At 40.5% G+C, this 16,918-nt stretch overlaps 1 protein-coding gene across 1 annotated transcript; it reads left to right on the top strand.

Moving 5' to 3' along the window:
- The first annotated feature begins 4,123 nt into the window (after positions 1 to 4,123).
- adoa (2-aminoethanethiol (cysteamine) dioxygenase a) lies at positions 4,124 to 7,376 on the top strand. Its single transcript, XM_020611684.1, has 2 exons — positions 4,124 to 4,720; positions 6,107 to 7,376. The coding sequence occupies exons 1-2, from the start codon at positions 4,385 to 4,387 to the stop codon at positions 6,560 to 6,562; spliced, it is 792 nt and encodes a 263-aa protein (XP_020467340.1). The 5' UTR covers positions 4,124 to 4,384; the 3' UTR covers positions 6,563 to 7,376.
- Positions 7,377 to 16,918: the final 9,542 nt, after the last annotated feature.

A 16,918-nucleotide genomic window follows, 5' to 3' on the forward strand; every position in this document is an offset into this window, starting at 1 on the left:
TGTTCTTTTCTCTGAAGGCCTCATTTTGTTTTCTGAAAACAGCAGAACGATGTGCTCGACCACAAAGTTCTACTTTAGTCTCCTCTGTCCACAGGACATTGTCCCAGAAGGACTGTGGCTTCCTCAGGTAAGTTTTGGCAAACTCCAGTCTGGCTTTTTTATGTCTCTGTCAGCAATGGGGCACCCTGGGTCTCCTACCACAGGGTCCCACAGGGCGAGCTGACACTGTTGCACCCTGTACCTGCAGGTCTGCTTGAATCTGTTTGGTAGTTGGTCAAGGTTCTTTACCCACCATTAGAACAATCCTTTGTTGCAATCTGTCATCTATTTTTCTCTTTTGTCCACATCCAGAGAGATTAGCTACAGCGCCATGGGCTGTAAACTTCTTGACAATGTTGCTCACAGTGGGCACAGGCACAGCCAGATCTCTGGAGATGGACTTGGAGCCTTGAGACTGTCCAGACTTTTCCACTATTGTGGTTCTCAAATCTTCAGACAATTCTTTGCTCTTCTATCTGTTCTCTGTGCTCAGTGTGGTCCACATGACGCATAGGCTGAGTCAACCTTTCTCTATTTTAGGTGTTTGCCAGTGTGATTTATATATTGCCAGCACCTGTTGGTTGCTACAGGTGAGTTTCATTACAAATTAAAGAAGCATCACATGTTTGAAATACAACTATTTATGATAGCTTTAAAAGGTGACAATGATTCTGTTCAGTCCATTTTTGAAGTTCTTTGTGGAATGGATCAGATTAGACTTTTTCTCTGCTTGTTTGTGTTGTTCCAAAGCAAGCAAAAGAAATAAACAGCAGAATACCAATAAGTTTGTGATTGCAACAGTTTTTTTTGGGAGAGGTGGTGCATTATCTGACAGAAATTCAGGGTACCAGTATTTTTTGGCCATGACAATATGTATCTTATTATTACACAATACAATATGTATATTTTAATACAGTATATGAGCCTGCAATGCACAAGAGCCATATATTGTGTTTGTCAAATTAAGTGTTTTTAATAGAGAAATGTGGAAGTTGTAAAAATATCTACCCAGGTAATAATTGGTATTGCATTAACACCATTGTCAATTAATATGAAAAGTTCTTCTACACCAACAGAGGTTTAACTCAGCCAGTGAGCTGATTATTATGTCTACACCAGTGCTTCAAATAAATGTTCCTTTGGCTGAAACTCCAATGTGTTGAGAACAGAATAAAGAAATGAACAAATGAGTTAGTTCATAGAGTTTCTATTTGGAATTTTAGATTAAATTAATGTGGTTTACTGCATGCTTTATCTAATGAAGACATGTCAACAAGGTCTCATCTTCTTGTGTAATTCTAGCATGCCTTTGTCAACCACAGAAAAGTGTATTTGTGTGTTTGTGAACCTCATGACTCGGCCTCATTATTTCTCAAGAGGATATTGCTTGCTTTGTCTCCCTCACTCATCATGCAGAATGCATCATACATAATTCAACATGCACACAAATGCACTGAGAAGCACAAAAAATAAAAGAATGCACACATTTAAGGAGGTACTACATGGGCATGCAACTGTGTCACAAGCACACACGATCACACCAAGTGACAACGCCCGAGGCTGAGAAATTAAGCCGCTGCAGAAGTGTCAAAACCTGCAGTTCCTTGAATGGCCACTTGCTCATACACCCCCATGTTAAAATACCCAATTTTACAGTAGAACTAAACATGTTTATTGTTTTGGTGTCTATAGTTAATTTCCTTTTCCATGACATCTCTAAAGGGGGTGAATTGTTTTTTTATAACCCCCCCCATTTAAATTATATTTTGAATAAAAGTTATGCATAAATTAAGGGTGTTGCCACTTTGAGTGACAGACTTGAGCTTCAAAATCACTCTTCAGAAATCCAGTGGATGACATCACGGTGGATTTGTCCAGTTTTTATATACAGTCAGTGGGTCACACAATTGGTAAAGTACATTTACCGGTACTCAGAAAGTGCTTGGGATGCTGTGTTTTGTTGCTTGGTTAATTATGTCACATCCTACAATCTTGACCCAGATCAAAAGGCAAACTGTTTATCTCTTAATGGTTAACTAGACACTGCCATTAAAAGCTACTGTAAATTTTCAGGGTCCTGGCAATGCTCATGTGTCCTACAACAAGTGGCATGACCTCATACTGCGGTGATGAAAGTTAAAAGTGGACTTTTATTTGAATTTAATTTTTAAAATGTCCAGTGCCACCCAAACTGACCCATTCAACCAAAACAAAAATGATTGTTTTGTGTCACCTCTGCAGTTGAAGGAACCTACTGTTAAAGGGCTCATGGCATGCTTTTTTTTGTTTTCTGACATATCTACAATGTTATAACAGTGAACTGTCATCTTAAATGTGACTGAAAGCTCAAAAATGTTGGTGTACTTCTTTACAGAAGCAACTCAGTTTATTACAAGTCTCACAAACTCTTGCTTGTGAGTAAGAGTAAGTTGTAGTAAGTCCTTCCTTCAAGCTCGGGTCCTCTACCAGAGGCCTGGGAGCTTGAGGGTCCTGCACAGTATCTTAGCTGTTCCTAGGACTGCACTCTTCTGGACAGAGATCTCAAATGTTCTTCCTGGGATTTGTTTGGGTCACAGCCCCCAATCTTCCTATTACCACAGGGACCACTTGTGCCTTCACCTTCCACATGTTTTCTAGCTCTTCTTTCAGCCCTTGGTATTTCTCAAGCTTCTCATGTTCCTTCTTCCTGATGTTGCTATCGCTTGGGATTGCTACATCTATCACTATGACCTTCTTCTTCTGTTTGTCCACCACTACTATGTCTGGATGGTTGGCCATTACCAGTCTGTCAGTTTGTATCTGGAAGTGCCACAGGATCTTAGCTTGGTCATTCTCAACCACCTTTGAAGTCATGACTGGAAAGCTCAGTGGCTAATATCACTGACTTTAGTATGGAAGGTTGGGGGTTTTGAACCCCGGTCAGGGTGTGGTCAATATCCAGCCTGTGTCCTTAGGCGAGGCCCTTAATGCTACCTGTTTACCTCATGGTTAAGAAAAATAAGAGTCACACCAGCTCAGATGTCACTGGGGGCAACAAGGTCCACGTCAGGTGCTGAGGAACCAGGGCAACCTGATGAGAAGTGGTCTACTGGAACAAGACTTTCATGAGCAAGAGATGAGAACAGGGAACTATTGGAATGCTACTAGACAAGAAACCCCAGTGAGAGGGGTTACATATGGAGAGATATGTAGTACTGTATATTGCAAAAACTCTTGTATTTACAATGTATATTGGTCTCTGTTCTAATGTAGCCAATTTGTGCCTGGCTCTGCTGTGGTGCTGCTGCTAACAGTGTTATTATAAGTTTTGCTTCATCATTAACATCATTATTTTAGTCTGTGTTATCAATAATGTTAGTATTACTTGGATGTGTTAAGTAAAAACTGGATCATGGAATAAAACGTGGCACCCAGTCAGTTGAATGATAGTTGCTCATCTGGCAAAAAAAAAGTTATCTTCCACCTTTGCTTCCACATTTTGGGGCCCTCTGCACATGCACATTAGTGTTTCCCCCGCTGTCCCCGTTCATGCTTGATGCTTGATGACATTTTGATATCACAAAATAGAAGTCAATTTCCCAGGCTGTGGGACAGTTTTACAAATATAAAACCTCCATGGATTAAAAAAATCATAATACAAATAGTAATAATTGATTCTGTATATACTGTAGTTCAAGATGTCCCATCACAAGCTTCTTCCCATATATTATTGTGGTTTGGGGGCTTTTTGGGCCCCATGAGGATTTTTCCTTGCAGTACTGCGAGTAGCCGCTGGGCAAAGCTGGCTAAACAGTTGAGTATAAGGAGCTTTAATAATAATGCATTCATGGTCCTCTCCCTTTGCAACTTCTGTTACTTCCCCAGTACCTCTGGGAAATGTAGTTTCACTCACCTTGTCGTTTAATTTTAATTTTTTCCTAGTTTGGGATATGTTTATGTGTTCTGTAATCTTAAATAATCACACACAGATTTCCGTTTAATGTAGCCTGGTTATGGATTGCTTCACTATTCATGTTTACGTAAATTACACTACTTTTATGTTATCTGGTAAAACTCCATATCCCACGCTGCTTTTCTTCTGATACGCATGCTCCGTGAGCATGGACGAGGAGACAGAAGTGACTGGACAGCAGTCTGTTATCTTCTAGTGAGCCTAAAAATAACCACCATGAATTGTGTTTTGTTGCTGAAAAAGTCGCATTTTGTCTATTTTGAACGTCGTCCGACCATCTACGGCTGAAATCTGATGAAAGTGACTGATCTTCACTGTTTTTAACGCGGCTGTATTTGTGTAAGAACAGTGCCATAGACACACCGATAACCGTTAGTTCTTTCCTCACCCAGAATGCCGCGGGACAGAAAAAGTCCTCTTATCCAGAAAATTGCTAAGCAAGCTTATAGCACGTTTAAAGGCTTGCGGTCTTCGGCCAGTGGGGATACAAATCCCGCTGCTGATAAACAGAGTGAACTAATCTCCTTAGTGACTACAGTCAGGGCAGCCGACCTGAAAATTTTTCCCCGAAAACGGAAATCGAGCTCCGGCGCAGCGGGGCTCCAGAGCCCCCCGGTCACCTACATGCATATCTGCGAGACGGAGGTGTTCAGCATGGGGGTGTTTCTACTGAGGACCGGCGCCTCCATACCGCTGCACGATCACCCGGGCATGAACGGGATGCTGAAGGTTGATTGCACCTTTTGTCTAATATGTTATGGCCTTCTGTGGACACATGTGTTTGTGCGTGGCTTCTTCTCGTTTAAGGAAGCTAACATTGACGCTTTGTAACAAAAAAAAAAACCTTCTAAAGGGGTCTCAAAAGATTTGACATCAGGAGAATTACATAAATGTGTACTTGTGAAATCTGTGCATGTTTGTGTATTTCATTTCACCTGTGTATCAAGATATTTTTTTTAGATGAGTTAAAGCGAACAGTGCAAATTCTGTAAATGTAACCTGCATTAGGTTCATCACATGCATCAATCACAAATACAGAATAGGTTTCAAACTTTGGTTAGAGCAAGAAATCTCAGGGATCCATCAGTTATACCTGCTTGTCATTGAGAGGGTCACAGTGGGACTGGAGCCAGAGAGGTAGGGTACACCCTGGACAGGTCACCCATAGGTCACAGGGCTTACACTGACAGACAGACAACCATTCATTTTTACACCTATGGGCAAAAGACCCTTTTCACGTGATGTCATCCAGCATCCTTTGCCCCCCCCCCCAAAGAGGGTCGTCAGCTAGTTAATCCAGAGTAGCTCCCACAGATATGAATGGGTGAATGTTACTTATTTGATTTTGAAGGTGGCTAGGGTAGATTTTTCTTCACCGTCTAATTTATGCAAACGCTAATGCCAGCTTTGCTGTATGATACACTGTGTAGTAAATAAGATGCTAGCCTTCTTATATGTTAACATTTTACAGCAGAATCTAAAGAATGTTCTTGTCACTATGAATGACGTTAACTGAGTGTGAAGCTTGAAGATGTCTAATGACATGCAACAGTGGATGGAAAACATTGATGTTGTTCTGCCCACTGACTTAGCTGGCTTATTTTTGGAGAAGATACAATTTGTTATTCAGTTAAGAAAATACATCACAGAGCTCTTCCACCCTCTCTCCAAACCATACAGAACATTTTTAAAAGGTTTGCTTGTATTTTAAACTCATATTAGTAGAAGTTATAGCCTAATACTTTGCATAGACACTCCATTCACCAGTGATCTGAGGCAGTAACAAAAAATAAAATGAGTATTACTAACAAACATGACTTAAAAACCTGGTGAATGTGTAAATCTTACTCTGAATGCTGATGCTGACGAGGTGACAGGGCTAGGGACTGCACCAACATGCTATGTGACATTTTCAGCAAGTAATAATTATAAAATGAAAGGAAAATCTTCAGCCCTATTAACAGTTACATCTCCTATCTATGATGGTAGAATCAAAGATGAGTTAGTAATAATAATATCTGAGCAGCATGCTCTGTTTACCTATATTTGGGCTAGCAGCAGTAGTTTGTATTCTTTTCTAATCACTGTTTGGTGTATTTTGTGTCTCATATTCAGGTTCTCTATGGGAAAGTGCGGGTCCACTGCTTTGATAAACTGGATGATAACTTGGTCAACACCATCCCGCCTCATTTTGATCCTCCGTTGGACCCACTGCAGTCGACTTCTCTGTGGCGCTCTGTGCTCCACTCAGTTGCCGAGTACTCAGAGAACAGCGGGCTATGCCTCCTCACTCCTGTGAGGGATAACCTCCACCAGATTGATGCGGTGGAAGGGCCAGCTGCCTTCTTGGATATCCTGGCACCGCCATACAATCCAGGTGATGGGCGAGACTGTCACTATTACAGAGTCCTGCAAACTGTGGCCGAGGGCAAATCAGATGCAAAGAGCAACAAGGAGCAGCAGGGAGAGGAAAAGGAGAAAGAAGAGGAGACATGGCTGCTGGAAATCCCTGAGCCAGAGGACTTTTGCTGTGGTGGGGAACCCTATCCTGGTCCTGCAGTCTCTATCTGAGTTAAACCACTGCAGCATACAGTATGACTGTGATAGCGAAACATTCACAAGAAGAAACTTGCTTAAGGACAACTGGGCAGAAGCTTGCAGAGACAGGCTTGAACTCTGACACCTCACTTAGAATAAGGACCCCTGATTTACTCTCCACAGACCTTAAATATCCTTGTCAGTACTGGGAAAAGTGTTGGCAGCAGGAACTCATATTTGTAATATTGTATTTTTCTTCTGGGTGTTATGTTGCCTTGTACACACATGAATGTCACCAGCCAGTTGTTCTGTGAATGGTGGGTGTCATTGGGGTGTTTGTTGTTTGTTCTTTGAAGCTTCGAAAGCCTTTTACACATTACATTTCACTGTGCTGCAGAGGACTTCCTCTTTGTCGTGTGTCTTAATCCTAAAGCCTATAACTCAAATCATACTTGCCTTATTTGTGAACACTGAATGTATATTTCTCAAGAATGCCATTTCTATTGGACACACATTTTCGCTTTCAAATCACACACACTACATTATAAACACTTTTATTTTTATTTTGTGCCCAACGTATTCCAGATTACATAGGATTTTTATGAATTATACTGGTCTTTCACTTAAGGTAACTTAATACAGAATGTTATAGGCTACCGTGTGATGCATCATATTAAAGATGGACTGAAATCTTTAAACTCAGTCCTGGAAGTGTAGTCTATAAAAAGCATTACTTTTTTAAGTGTTGGGGAACATTATCATTTTCAGGGTTTAAAGCCATCTCTATCTTTTTTTTATCACTTTTACATTTAGCTTGAGAAACACTGCACCATTTCTGTCCATATGGTATATCACTTAGTTCATGTCATGATGTTTTGCAGTGTATATCGGACACAGGGAGGCTTGGCAGTTTGACAATAATTCCATTATTCTGATGTTGAATGTTATGTAGAACAATCAAATAGCTGGGAATATTACAACACAATAGCATCTGATTTCATTCTGTCTCATACTAGCCATATACTGTTCGTGACATGTTTATTTTGATCACTAAAATAAAATGTGCACCACCACTTATGTACATTTTGCCTTGTATCTTATTCCTACATGTACAGACATGTAAAAGGCCCCTACCTCACCTACACTTCTATTAGCAAGACACAAGACACGTGATTTGTATTTTATAGTTCAGTTTGCCTTCTTGTGGCTGTTTTGCATCTGATTTAGCCATTTAGTCTTCATTTTTGCTTATCTTGCATCTCTTTGTGGCAGAGGTCATTTTGATGTACAGGGTCATAAAAATTGTTAGCTGTCTTTTTTTTTTTATTAAGACATATTTAATAGCCTACTTTTTTTCATTTTTACAAATAATTAATATACGGAACAGGCTACTGTGCAGCCACTTTTCATGTCAACACCACATGAAGCAGAGGACTTTTTTTGGCCATGAAAAATACTGTGGCCAGTGCAAACAAATATTAACATTGAGACAATTACCATTAAATATGAACAACCCATTTACATGTTGCTAGTCTAACAGAACTGAACTCAGCTGACCCACTGTTACCCAGCCTGCTGCAGAGGCGACTGTTTTACGTCTTCAGACAGACGGCTTCTCACACCCATTATGATTTAGATCTGAAAGCTGAACCCGTGTTCTGCTGCCGCACTGGAAACTAGACTTGCCAGCTCCACTTGAGCCAAAGTTTTGAAGTCAGTAACATTTCTCTAGGAAGTGAGTAGAAGTTGCTCTGAACGTGGGATTTCTTGATCCTGATCACTTCACCAGGAGGAATCTGCTGCATGTGCTTCTTCTGCAGCCCTCTGTAACCCACAGTGGTCACAGGACCGCTTCGTGGCCTCCAGTCCATGGCTCTTCAGCGGGCTGTCAGCTCCCAGATGGCGAGGTGTGTTGACTGGATCTCAGTTGTCCTTCATCCACTGCATCAGTTCCTCTTTTTTCTACTAAACGTTTTTGTAGACTGATAAAGCTTTTATTTTCACTGAGCTCTATAGGTCAAGACAAAGCCAACAATTATAGTTTGCCCAGGTTCAGCCAACATCATTACTACTTTCTTCCTATTAGTTTTATTGTTATTTTTACTTATGTGAACTTGGAACAGACCCCTGGAGATCCCAGAGCAATCACACATTTGTTCAACAAAATGATCTACAAAAATCTAAACATGTTTTGGAGTGCAAATCCCTGTGGCTGCTGTAATGATGGCATATCTGTGAATGTATCTCTGAGATTTGATAAACGTTTAATTTGAATTGCACTGTAATATGATGCTGGATCACTCTAAATATTTCAGTTTAGGAATCATATTGATTGTGTGTAGTACAAATGACATTAATTTTTAATTCCAACTCATTAGAAGAAGCAGCTTTATTTATTGTCGCTGTAACATTGTGACACATACAGTACAACGAAATTATGTTTGGAGCTGAGGGCCCCAGGCCTGTGCGCGCGCACACGCGCTGCCATCACTAACAACCATCGGGGGGGCACTTCGACATGTGGACCGCAGGCACCGCAACTCGAACCTTCAACCTTCCAGTTGGGAGACGACTCCTCTACCCACTGCACCACTGTCGCTTCCCCTTAGTTTAACTAAGTGGGGTGAACTGAACCTTTCCAATTGCTTGCGTTGTGTGGACTCAGTAGGTGTGTTCAGCAGTGCCCCTACAGCCTCATATCGCTCTTGTCAAGCTGGAGAAGTTGTTATAAAGATTCCAGTCCCCAGTTGTAAAAACAGACTCATCCTTGTAAACAAATCACTTTAAGTCAGATTTTGTTGTAGAGTGCCAAATCACAACAAAAATCATCTCAAGACAAGGTCTAGACCTTAGAGTATTATAGAGAAACACCCAACAAATCCCCCTTGAGCAAGCTTGATAGTAGGGAGGAAAACTCTTTAACAGAACAAACCTAGGCTCTGGGCTCCTGGCGGGTGAGTGGACAGAGAAAAGAAGAGCATCAAGAAACAAGCAAACACTGACCAAGTTGATGTGGCTGGTGACTGCTCATCAGAAATATACAGCTCTAGAGCCAGGGCGACCTGCAGAAAGGTACAGGGATAGAGAGAGAACACACTACAGGAGAGAGGAGACATAAAGTTAACATAGTTTACAACTAAGGAATGGCTCAGTGTCACCTACTTCTGTGGACTCTAGGAACCACAAGTAAACCTGCACTCTGAGAGCGAAGTGCTCTGTTAGGATGATAAGGCTCTATGAGGTCTTTAAGATACGATGGAGCCTTGTCATTAAGGGCTTTGTATGTTAGGAGAAGGATTTTAAATTCTATTCTGAATTTTACAGGGAGCCAGTGGAGAGAAGCTAATATGGGAGAGATATGATCTCTCTTGCTAGTTCCTGTCAGTACTCTGGCTGCAGCATTTTGGATTAACTGGAGGCTTTTTAGGGAATTATTGGGACATCCTGATAGTAAAGAGTTACAGTAGTCCAGCCTGGAAGTAACAAATGCATGAACCAGTTTTTCAGCATCACTTTGATTTTGGCAATATTGCGCAGGCAGTTATAGAAACTTGGTTAAAGGAATATTTCAGGATTTTTCATGTTGGTGTTAAAACAAAAAATGATGCATCCCTGGGTATGATAGAATAGGTCTTGATTGTTGTCACTTCTGCTACTCTCCAAACTGACACTGAATGTTTCCACTTGGATTGTCACTAAGCTGCAAAAATGAGGGACGAACTATACAATTCTCATTCTGTAACGAGTCCATAGCTTTCACATTTGACAGCCGGACTATTTTTACAGTTTGTGTTTTTGGCACACCAGTAAAACCTGTTCTTGTGTTTGGATTATAATTGTGTGTGTGCCATCTCAGAAGGCTGCTGTGTTTTTCCTATTTATTCCTGCCTCATCTGCACTTCACATGAATGCATTCAACTGGCGTGTTTGAAAGAAACAAGCGATGGTCAAAAGCATTTCACAGATTTCACCTGAGAGATCCTGAATGAACCAAATTGTGCCTAATAGTGGTCAAAATGGAAATAACGGTGCTGTTTGCAAAGCCAAGAGTTACATGTATACAGTATGTAGTCCATTTTCACAGTAAGAGAGGTGAGAGGAGAGAAAGGCTGCACAGCGGTTGAACTAACAACAGCTGATTAGGGCAAAAGTGCACATAAATACATAACAGGCTGTTATTTATCCATCAGCTAATCTAAAGATACCTATATAAGATTACATTCCTATGAAGGCCACAGTGATGACAGTCAACAGTTCAACAGTCACACTGTAACTGATTCAGCTTTATAGAAACAAATGTTAGCGTATGCTATTATTTTGCACATGGCCATATAATGATAACCAAGAGATTGTAATATTGAATATGTGTTTATGTGAGTAAAAAGCTGGTTGTGGGTAATAGAATTTACATGTTGCTGCTATAATGTATCCCTCCACCACAGCACAACAAGGTACTGTCCAGGGAAATAAGAGGGAAATTTGTTTTAAATAGACTGTAACATTGAAATATACTGACTTGAATTAGCTTAGTGGGACAGCTGAAGCTGCAATTGAGCATCAGACAGACTTTGGAGTGCATGTTTATACAAAACGAGAGTTGTGTAGTTTGGTCCCCATTTTTTGCAGTGTAGTTACGTTGTGGGTGAAAATTTTCAGAGTCAGTGTGGAGAGTAAGAGAAGTGACAACAGTTTTTGACCTATTCTCACATACACAGGGCTACAGCAATAAGATTTTAACATCAACTTGAAAAATCCTGAACTATTTCATTAATGTGTGATTTACAGAACATATCCTAGTTCAAATAACTCCAGGGTCCCTCACAGCAGTACTGGTGGCCAGAGCTATATCATCTAGAGTGACCCCTTCTGAGCCACACGTACCAAACTGGATCTCAGGATAAACACAAACTGCACCTACAAGATGGTTTTAGTTTTTCACTGACATTGTATTTTCAATGGACTGTATTTTATATAGTGCTTTCTCACAGTGTGTTGCACTGGCCGAAGCGCTTTACAGAAGATCATACACCATTCACCCATTCACACACCAATGACAACAGGCTGCCATGCACCGGCACTAGTCAAGCCACCGGGAGCAATTCGAGGTTCAGTGTCTTGCTCAGGGACACTTAGGCATGCGGGGAGACCGGGAGTCGAACCACCAACTTGCTGGTCAGGAGACGACTGCCCTACCTCATGAGCCAGAGCCACAGCCACCCCTTAAATCCCAAAGATTATTGCCAAGCATGTTAAAATACAAGGAATTTGCTGTATCTTGTTATACATATAAACATAGATTAACTGTTCATCAGAGTAATAGCCTGGGGGAAGAAATTGTCCTTGTGCCTGGTTGTTTTGGTGCACAGTGACCTGTAACGCCGTCCAGAGGGGAGGAGTTCAAACAGCTCATGTCCAGGATGTGAGGGGGTCTGCAATGATCCTCTCTGCCGTCCTCTTGACCTTCTGAGGTGTACAGGTCCTCCATAGAGGACAGGCTGGTACTGATGAGTCTTTCTGCAGTCCTGACTGTTCCATGGAGTCTGTTCCTTTCCTATTTGGTTGCCAAACCAGACAGATGGAAGAGCAGAGGCCAGACTCAGTGATTCCTCTGTAGAACTGTATCAGCTGCTCCTGGGTCAATTTCCTGAGCTGGTGTGTTGGGGATGGGTGCGGGGTGGGGGCTCCTCCTAAAGACCATTGCCACCTCCACTGTTTTCAGCGTGTTCAGCTCCAGGTTGTTACAACCACACCACAGGGCCATCTGTTCAACCTCCTTTCTGTAGGCTGACTCGTCATGTTCTCGGTTGAGACAGATGACCGTTGTGTCATCTGCGAATATGAGGAGTTTAACGGAGGGGTCCCTTGAGGTGCAGTCGTTGGTGCAGAGGGAGAAGAGCAGTGGAGAGAGCACACATCCCTCAGGGGCACCTGTGCTGACTGACCAGGTGCTAGGTGTGGTTCCTCCCAGCCTCACCTGCTGCTTCTTGTCTGTCAGAAAGCTAGTGATCCACTGACAGGTGTGGCCCGGCAAACTGAGGTGGGTGAGTTTGAAGTGGAGGATGTCTGGGATGATGGTGCTGAATGCTGAAGTCCACAAAGAGGACATATGCATCGGCCCCCGTGGAGTCAAGGATAAAGCATTGCCATGTTGCAACACATCACACCCTGTGAATGACATACTGATGCAAATATTTGGAGAAGGGTCGAAATGCAGACCTTACATCTAGCAACCCCAGGTATGTTAGCCGGAAGGAAGAGAGCAGGGCCTCTAGAAGTAAACTTGATGACCCTCGTTACTGCTACAAAAGCATCAAAGCCCATTGGTTTATGGTGGTTTTGACTCTTTTTTGTTCAGCGATAGTGTTAATATGCACTGTGAGGTCTGTATAAAAATATGGTACAACAGATAAGTTTCCACATGTAGTAAAGGCAGACAGAAAGTACTGTATAGTACTGTGTCTGCCAAAAGTACTGAAAAATATCTTCAGTTATGTATGGTCAGTTGTGGAGCACAACAACCTGGGCCCCATACCTATGCAGCCCCTATAGGCCCCCTTCCTCTTTTATAAAATTAACAATAATTCTACAATCAATGTTACTTTTTTAAAGACATGACTGCTTTAGCTTTACACATAAGCATAAACACAATATTGTGTTGACAGTGTTGTGCAGTACTGAATTTAGAGAAACTTTTTGATCACCTTACTGCGGTGGACTACACCGTGTGCTCCTTTCAGAGGGAGAAAGGGTCCCATATAGTTGGCCCAGGACATACAGCATGCCACTGTAACAACATTAATACTGAATATCAAAAATAAAAGATAGATTTTTACTACATGGTTTTGAAGGCACCCCTTTACACACATGGGGTCCTCATGTGAGGTCTAGAGTTGGATCCTCCAGAATGTTACAGATGTTATACTGGAGAACATTATAATGTAAAAAAGGGGGTTGAAAATTCCTCCCTAAACAGTTAAAGGTATATTTATGCTATATTTAATGTTTGCAAAGATGGAGGAAAGAAAGTAAAATGCAAGTCCAAATCCTTAAACTGTAGACGAGAACAAGACAGTGCTCCTCAGACAGAAAGCTTCAAAGAAAAGAAGAAATAAAAATAGGTCAACACCCAGCAGGCCTAGCCTTCTCCCTCACCTCAACACAATGGAGGATTTGTAGTACAACTCAGTAATTATTGTTCATTTGTGGTTGTTATTCACTCTTGTGTAATACTGAATAAATCAGTTCAATAAAGTTGAATATTTCACAAATATTTACACCATCAGTCAAAAGCTTGTTCACACTTTTTTGAAAGTGCCTTTCGTTGGCAGTAGAGATGTCAGATGTGTTTGACTTTTGGTTCCTCACTGTACATCCCCCACTGCTCTGAGCAACTACCTAAGTGTGGTTATATTTATTAGATTGCTGATTTGTCACCATGCAGGTGCAACAGCACAATTAACATTCAACAGAATATTACGACAAGGTGGGGCACACTGAACGCCATGAACCCAAAACAACTCAGCTCTTAGGATGGTCAGTGGTGATGACGGCTGAAGAACAGTGATGTTCTTTGTTCAGCTCAGGATGATTTTCTACAGGATTGCTCTTTTGATTTTGTGGTCAAGTTGGCATCAGAAGAATAAAGATGTTATACATAGATAATTGAGGCTTCACCGCAGCTTCTTAATATCAAACAGCTTTGGGAAATATGCTTGTTTGCCATCTGCTGAAGGATCAAACCAGAAGATGAATATCATTTTAATCTGTGTGTGTTCAGTGCAGAGACAGGTCAGGGACATTTAGTGAGTTTTTTCTCAGGCATTAGTGGTGCAGTTGACAGTTTTGATTGGCTGTTACAGGCTGTGGGTCATCTATAAAGATTTCTTTCTTTTGTGTTGTTTGATTTCTGCTGGTCTGTCACTGAAATGTGTCTGGAAATTCATTATTGTAGGCCGTTGTGTAGCAAAAGTTCATTAGACAATAATCAGTTTGGAAAAAACCTTAAATGACTAGATGCTGTGGTTTCAGGGGCATGTACTGTATATACTGTAGTCAGAGCCATTTCTTTGCATTGATTCATTCTCACCTCTGCTAAGTGTGTCCATCTGTGAGCACTGGAAGTCAGAAACTGGATTTAGTCAGATCCAGAAACTCAAGACAAATAAACCACATGAAACACATCCTTCACAACAACACAATAATTAATTTAAAAAAAGGTGCTTTGCTGTGATGTTTGTCTCACCCAGACTCATTAATCAGCTGAGAGCACTGTTCATCCATAAATTTAACCCAGCTGAAATTAGCACCTGAAAATATCACCTTATTATTGTTGGCAAAAAGCACCTATAGTGACTACATGATGCAATTTAGCCAGTTAGGTTTTAAAGGTAATCTGGAGTAGCAGAAAGCTGGATTTGGTTGTACGTAATGAAATGTCATCATGTTGTAACATATTTACTTTGACTTAGGTTCCTAATACTTTATTGGAGAGGTGTTGGGAAAGAGACAAAAAGAGCAGGCCAAACCTTTTTTTCTGATTTTCTTCCACACCACTTTGATGGTTTTCACGAGGCCCATAAAATAAAGTCACATGTATTTTGTTCACATAAAGTGTATACCTTTTATGCATTTGTAAAATGTACTTTTCAGCATCAGTACAAACTCTTTAACTTGCTTATAGTGTATAATAAACCATTAAGGCACTAAACACCTTCAATGATTTTTATACCACAAGTTCAAAGAATCACATCTTTATGTTTATTAATATACAGACTTTTAGAAAATGGAAGGGAAGAAGGTGACCATAGCTGCACAATCCTGGGACGTGTTCATGTGAATCAAATCATAAAAACACACAAAATGATTATTTTAAAACTCCACTTTTCAAAAATTTGGAACAGCTTGCTTCTGGATACTTTCAACAAGAAATTGAAAGTGATATGTTACGGAACAACATAGATAATATAGGCATCCACACCTATATGGAATTAAATGTGACAACCATTCCCTAGAGGGGACTGAAGTTATTTCCTGTGTCATGTTGTCTATAGGAATGTGTGTGTTTTGTCGACATGAGAAGACTTTACATTCTACAATTGAAATGTGAACATAGTGGATCTTTTACTAACTGGTTCCCAGTGTATTATACTTTTTTATGCCAACAAATACTAAGCTAAATGAAGATAATAATAATATATATAAAAGAAGACCTCACAGCGTGAAACAACATTTAGACCTTACAGAAGGTTATACAGAATTTATATAACAAAAAATAGAACTGTTAACTGGAGAAAATAAAATATGTAAAATATGGGAATACTTAAACTCATGACCTCAGTGTTTCTAAAACTGTGTATTGGCTCTATTTGCTGTGGTTCGTTTGAATTCTTATATATTTGAAGGTATATTTTCTCTCTTTTTTGTTACTGTTTCCTCTTAAGTATTGAAATATATAGAAATGAATATTGCATTTGAAATGGTTTGAAATGTGGATTTGATTTACTCTTCTAACTAAAGCCATTCCTTGCACTGATTTTGGTGAAAGAACAGTTAAACCGAACAGTAAATTATTTCGCCTTTATTGTGACAGACCGCTGGCGTCTTTGACTGTGGATGACGAGTCTAAACAAACTATTTGTATACTAGATCACAACCTGTTTACTACCAAATTAAAAAGTGAGTGGGTGAAAACTCTGAGTCAGAGTTGCCATGGGTGACAACGTGGGATTTACCCAATAAATTTCCACCAACATCAACAATTTTGTAGGTAAGGCAGATAAAAGAATGTCATTTACCACTTTCAACCTGGTGACGTTTGGGCTCCGTGAACGCATCATAACTGGCACCGCTGTCCTGTGTGGTGCTTAGGTCTCAGCAATAAACCAAACTGCTGTGTTTATCATCCTCATACATTTAATAAGTTTCAAAACACACATCACAACAAAAATGACAAGTCGGTATGAGTTCAACATATTTACACTCCAACATGGCTTTACACGCGATCGAACCACAACTGCTTAACACCTGAAGTTACACGAGACGAAATGTGTACAAAAATAGAATGTCTTCCAACTTTACATATTAAAGGACAAACAGGTCTGTGCATTGCATTATAGACGTACTTGAATCAGTCGGTGTAGAAAAAGACACAAGCAAGGCACTAAAAGGGAAATATATTCATCAACAAACATGAACACTGTCAATTTAATAACTTAGTTTTCTTTATTCAAAACGTTATTGCAGTTATTTCCCATTTAACCGCGCAATCTGGCGTGCGCTTAATAAGTGTTGACAATATTAAACATCTCCTTTATTAAAATCGTCCTTGTATATTCTTATGAATTGATGACTATATATACTGTTCAGTAGACCGTGCAGGCAAAGTGCATT

Source organism: Monopterus albus, unplaced genomic scaffold (assembly GCF_001952655.1).
Source record: "Monopterus albus unplaced genomic scaffold, M_albus_1.0 scaffold117.1, whole genome shotgun sequence".
Taxonomy (NCBI): Eukaryota; Metazoa; Chordata; class Actinopteri; order Synbranchiformes; family Synbranchidae; genus Monopterus; species Monopterus albus.

Coding starts and splice junctions, on each gene's coding strand:
- adoa (XM_020611684.1), top strand. CDS start 4,385: ATGCCGCGGGACAGAAAAAGTCCTCTTATCCAGAAAATTGCTAAGCAA. Junction 4,721..6,106: donor GCATGAACGGGATGCTGAAG/GTTGATTGCACC, acceptor TCTCATATTCAG/GTTCTCTATGGGAAAGTGCG.